The sequence below is a fragment of the Chinchilla lanigera genome, unplaced genomic scaffold (genome assembly GCF_000276665.1).
Source record: "Chinchilla lanigera isolate Chin_1 unplaced genomic scaffold, ChiLan1.0 scaffold00113, whole genome shotgun sequence".
Taxonomy (NCBI): Eukaryota; Metazoa; Chordata; class Mammalia; order Rodentia; family Chinchillidae; genus Chinchilla; species Chinchilla lanigera.
Window position 1 is genome coordinate 5,535,720 of NW_004955514.1, and position 6,000 is coordinate 5,541,719.

The 6,000-nt window shown below is 53.5% G+C and overlaps 1 protein-coding gene across 1 annotated transcript in view; it reads right to left on the bottom strand.

Annotated features, from left to right (window-relative positions):
• Slc2a9 (solute carrier family 2 (facilitated glucose transporter), member 9) overlaps positions 1-6,000 on the bottom strand; it is a 145,744-nt gene that overhangs the window by 56,135 nt on the left and 83,609 nt on the right. The window contains exon 7 of the mRNA XM_005408843.2: positions 1,875-2,062. Within this exon, the coding sequence (XP_005408900.1) occupies positions 1,875-2,062 (188 nt within the window). The remainder of the gene's footprint in view (positions 1-1,874; positions 2,063-6,000) is intronic.

Consider the following 6,000-nt stretch of genomic DNA (forward strand, 5'->3'; position numbering starts at 1 on the left):
AGGTCCCTGCTGGGGCTTCTACCACTGAGGCTAGACCTAGTTCTAGCTGACACAAGCATCCACTGTGGACTCCGGGTTTGGAGCCCTGGTCCTTGTTATGGTTGATCCAACTCTGTGGCTGACCATTATAAGCCAAACTTATAATTTCTTGTACATTTGTATATCTTGTGTTATATCTGTTTCTCTAGCAAACCCTGACTGATATAGTCCTTGTTGAGAGAGCTTCCTGGCCCGCTTGGATGCCCTCTCCTCCCTGATCAAAAGAGTACCCACGCTGCCTTCCTGGTCCTGTGTGACGCTGGGACCCAGGTGGCCAGTGTCATGATTTGGAACAGCCCTTGAGGCTTAGCACCAATACGCTGCTCCCGAATGACTTCTGGGGCCTCCCCTGCCCAGCCGTCACTTAGGTCCAGAGCCTGCAGGGTAACAGGAAGCCCGAGCAGCTGAACCCCGAGGAGCCCACTGCAGTGTTGGGGGTACAACGGCCTGCCGAGTATCCAGCGGAGACCTACCAGCGCACCGCTCACCACCTGTCAGGCCAGCCTTGGCAGAACGTGCGTGCTATGACACTCAGCACTTGGTCTCTGGTTGGTACAAATGTGTCCCATGAGCAGTATTTGTCCAGTAGAAATTATCCGTGCACCGGGGGAAGACCTGGGCCCTGTGTATATGGACAGCTGGCTAAGTCTTCGTGAAGAGAGGAATTCTTCCAAAGGCTGCAGGCACACCTGGAGACGCCAGTGCAAACCACTGCACAGTTCTCAGGGTGAATTATTGGAAGAAATGGGTTTTAAGGTTCCTGTGAATAAAGACCCCACTCCGGCCCCCACTGCTCCACACCTGCCTTCCTTTCAGCGAGCTGGGGATGACAGCATCTCTGCTGTCCCCCACAGTGCGCCCAGGTGGCTCGCAAGGCGCGCACTCATCTCTACAGCTCTTAGGAAGTGACTGTTATTCCCTGTGACCTGTATAGAGCAATATCAAGGCCACACTGCCAGCCCCACCCAGACACACCCAAGCATGGCTTTGCTAATCTGCGAGGTGTTCCTTAAGCAGTGAAGTTGAGATAGCAAAATTAACAGTCACCGTGACCATTGGTATGGGTCCAACTTTCAGCCCAAAATACACAGCGCCACTCTCTGCCCAGATGGCACCCCAGCTCCTCTCCTTTCCTGAACACCCCCGTGCCCTACCTGTGTTGTGGGGCCCGTGGGAACTGGAGACACAGGCGTGGTGACATGGGGCCTCTGCCCTCGAGGGGTGAGGGGCTCCAGTCAGGCCAAGGGGAGCTGCGGGGACTCTGAGCCCTTTGCCCGCCCAAGCTGCCAGGAGGCACCCCTTCCTCTCGGGCTAGTGGGGCTCCATGGAGACAGCAGCTGCTCAGCAGGAAGGCAGTAGCCAAAGAGAAGCGATTTTAAGTGACAGGTCTAATTTTTGAGAAGAAGATGTGAAAGCTATTGCGAGAGAAGGGGGTGGTCAATACGGTACTAAAAGGAATTTAGAAATAACTAAACTTTAAGTCCAACTTTGTGCAACTGCTCAGGTAAAGGACTCCACTTATCGACTTGTAGCATTTGTGTACAGAGCCGGGTAATGTTTGGTTCCTACAGTGGTTCTCAGCCTGGGGCGGCCTTGCGGCCAGCGGACATTTAGTGACACTGGGACACTTGCGCCAGCTGCCCAACACTTTGTGTAGATTTCCTTTGTGCACGGCACTATTCCATGCTACAGATGAGGAAACTAAGGATCTGTCAAGTTCATGTCTCCTCGGCAACATGGAGCTAGTGGAGGTTGGCAGAGCTGAGGCTGGAACTGAGGCTCGTAGGGCCCAAAAACGTCCCCCCAAGTCCTCCTGCCCAGAGCCTGGCACTCACCGCATTGAGACCGCAGAGCTGGTAGCAGGCCATGGTGATGACCACGGTGATGACCTGGTAGCGCACAAAGGGAGCCCTCAGCAGCTCCAGGACGGACACTAGGCGGATGTTCCTCTGCACGCGGCTCTCAGCCAGGACCTCCTCCATCACTCGGGAGACATCTGTTTTGCCCAGGAACTTCTGGAAGGCTGTAATCAGGGTATGGTTAGGATGTCTGGCATATCTAAGGCTGGCCCCGAATGGATGGAGCCTGCATCTTGTCAGGGGCCTTTGAAACCATGGAATCCAAAGTCCCTGCCTGAGGTCACCCAGCCGGCTGGCAGAGAACCAGGGTCTCCTCATCACCTCCATGGTGGAGTGGAGCATGCCCAGGGTTCGAATCACCTCCACTAGGGATAACTGAGTTCCTGTTTACCCTTTGTGATCACTGTTGTCTCCGTGGCTACTGTAATAATTGCACATGGTATCAGGCACACTAACCCCGGACTCGGGGTGTCCCATAAACAGGGAGCACTCAGTGGGCCCCTCTGTTTGCCTGGGCCTGTCTTCTCATGCTCAGTGGGGTGTCCAGAGGGAGTTGCGATCCCACTTAGCCAGGATCCAAGTGGATGCCCTGGAAACATCTGTCACAGGGAGAAAGATTGAACCTAATGACCTCCGAGGTCATTCCACGTGTCCCTCAGGAATGCCACCACCATGAATAGAAGTCGGCTCAAAGAGCATATCTTCCCAGGGCTCACACTCCTCTTCATGATTTATACTATTTCCAAAGTGAACATTGCAAGTTTCTAACCTCCCCAAAACCTGCAGATTTGACTGAGACCTTAATTATGTAAACCTCCCTTCCCTGAAGAATGCCCAAGGTGAGCTGCCTGATCAGACCCTAGATCATTATCAGGTTAGAGCACGATTTGAATATGCAGCTCTCTGACATCCTTTCTCCAGCAGGAAAGACAGCGGCTGTCTCCCAGCTCTGGGGGACAGTCCATCCCAGAACCAGCAGGTAGCGTCCTTAATGACTCTGCTCCACACCACAAGGCAAGTGAAATTGTTCATCTCAGGCTGGAAAAAAAAAAGCTGTTAAACTTGCTCCTGATTCACACTAAGGCTTTGGAGTGTTCTTTGCAGCATTCTCCCGAAAATTGCAAAATGTCTCTTTGCAACCTATGAGTTAATGCTTTTCCCGTGTGGACTAAGGTTCAGGGAGAGAAGCGGCTGGATGAGTCATGCTTCTGTCCCGTGCGTGGAACTGCAGGATTTCTAATATTGCTTCGAATTTCAAGATGCAACATCTCTGTGATAAAACAGTCCCAGAGCTGGGGGGCAGGAGCATATTTCCCCCCTCCCTGCGTGCATGTCTTCCAGGATAAAACAAGGCGAGCTTGAGAGCCTTTTTTTCCTCCTTTCCACTTCAGCTGACAAGAAGCTCTCAGCCAAGTTCAAGTTCAGCCCTTCACAGAATTTCCTGGAGGTGAAATCTTTCTTCGTCTTAAGAGCTCTAATCATCTCCGACAGGCATGATCGACCTGCAGACTGCGGGCCTCCTGGCCTCCTTTTATTTTAATGTTATAACGAAATATTTCAAATAGAGAAAGCTTTGTAATTTATACGCATGAACTATATTCTGTATTTCAGTGTGGCCCAGGACGCTTCTTGTCAAGCAGTGCGGCCCAGGCAAGCCGAATGCTCAGAGTCCCATGTTTTCTTTGTAACTCTGGAGTGGGTTTCCCACCAGCAGATCCCTACATGCACACAAAACACTCTGGTCACTTTCACCGCTCCTGGCTTTACCTTTCCCCTGGTTTGGACACCCTTGTTGCAAAACATCCATGTAATCTCGGTACCCAGGATGCCTTGGGCCGGACACTACGCAGTCAGGTCCTGTGCATTGGCTCACGTTTATCAGTGTTGCTGGCCTCTGCCCACCCGAAGCCAATAGCTCTTGGTGGTGACAATGGAAAATGTGTCCAGATACTGCCAAATAGTTCCTCTCCAGAGGCACCCCCAAGCATCTTTCCCCAAGCGCTGCCCCAGCTCCCCTACCTCAGCATTCCTCCCCCAGTGCCCCTCCCTAGCACCCGCCCCTGGAACCTCTCCCCCAGCACCATCCCCCGGCACCACTCTCTGGGCTCCAGCCCCTCCCTCTGCTCCCCTGTTGTGCTGTGGTGCATCTCTGCTGACCTAGGCCCAGGGCCACCCTTTGACTGCTGACTGCCAGGTCCGGCCCTTCCCCATGGCTCCACCCTCCACATATGGGGGTTGGGCTTGGGTCCCCACTATCTCATGGCTCCATTCACAGTCGATTTTCAGTATATATTTCCTGAGCAGCTACTACATTACAGTCATGGTGCTAAGTAGGAGCTGAAGGAGCAGGAGCTACAGATCTTGCATAGATGTCATCCCTGCTCCAACATTTCCCAGTGTGTGTTCTGGGAGTGCCTCCGTGGAAATTAGAAATACAGACACAGCTGAGGAAATGAGCCACAAGTTCTACTCTCCCTGGGCTACTTTCCCTGTGGACAACCCCTGCTCCAGCCTCGGAATGCTCATGGGTGAGGTGGGGCTGAAGTCACCCACATCTCCATGGCATGATGACTGCCCCCTGAGCAGAGCTTGGCGAGCCATACATGCAACATGCAGACTTCCGCCTTCCAGGGACAGGTTGCCCCACGAAGAGGCTCAGGGGCATTAAGCCACTGCTGTGTCAAATGCAAGATGGACAGATGATGTGGAGGTGCCTCTGAGGCTCTGGAAGGGGCAGGGTGGGAGACTCTGGTCAGGGCTCCCACACACAGCTGAACCAGGCTGCTGGTGGAGCCCAGACCATGGCATTTTGGCTGTCACTCCTTGGACGGGTGGGTCAGCCTCCCTTTGCCCTGTGCCCTCAGCTCTGGGACAGTGACACTACTTGAACAGTGGTGGCTGGGGAGATGTCGGGGTGGGGCCCATGGGTATCCCCTAAAGGTTTGGGAAAGCCCATGCCTTCCTGGGGTGCAGGACTGAAGATGAGTGGCTCGGGGGACGTGCTAGCTGGCCCCCATGGACAGCACAGGTCATGACCCTCCAAGAGAGTGGGATGGCTGTGGGGTCTGCTGAGGAAAGGGAGCCCCTGACTGTATGATCCTGCCTACACAGACCAGGCTTAAGTGACGGATATTCCTATTCCTTCTCCCTCTTTTCTGGACACGGGAAGCCCAAGACCCGGGAGCTGGCTGAGTTCACTTTCTGGTGAGGCCGCTTCCTACCGTGTAGATGGCTGCTTCCCATGGTGTCCTCACGTAGGGGCAGATTAGAGGGACACCAAAAAACCCCACATAGAATCACCACACGCTTATCTGTGGCTGACGACTGTAACATCATCACATGCTTATCATAGACCATGTGCTTGAGGAATGTTACCCTACTACACACTTGAGATTCCTGGTGAACATGTTACTCACATTTACTGCATGCTTAAGAAATCCCCAACTGACCTGTCCCTTCCAAGAAACAAAGGCTAAGGCCCTGATTGGCCTAGAACACATCAATCAGTAAAACAGTTATTTTTGGAGAACCAGCTCACCCTTGTAAGTGAGAGTACATCCCAGACCCTGGTGCGCACTCACTCGGGTCCCCCTGTGTTGCAGTTTATGCTGCTGTCAGGAGAGCTTTTCTTCTGATTCTGCATTTGCTACACCTTCCATAAACCTTCACATCCTACCATACCAGTCTCGACTCCCCTGTTTTCTACTGAGAGCCCCACTTTTTCATTCTTCACTGGAGTGAGAGCAGGGACCCAGAGAGAGGTGGAGGGTCACTGTGGGGGACCTCTGGTGTCCCCCGGCAAGCCCCCTACTGGACACAACACTCACCAGGCCCAGAGAGCGCTGACGTCTCTTGTCTTCTTAGAAAGCACCAGCATTATGGACCAGGCCCCGGCCTTCTGAGCTTACTCAACCTCATTATTGCCTTACAGGCCCACCTCCGGGTCATACCACGGCTTAGCGTTTCTGCATGAACTTGGGGGGCCACAGTCCAGCCCCCAACAGTTCCCTGGAGCTCCTGTCCTTCACTGCCCTTGATTGCTGCTCCCAGCTTCCCACCAGCCCAAGTTACGTTCCCACTACAGAAACAAGGACAGGTAGGG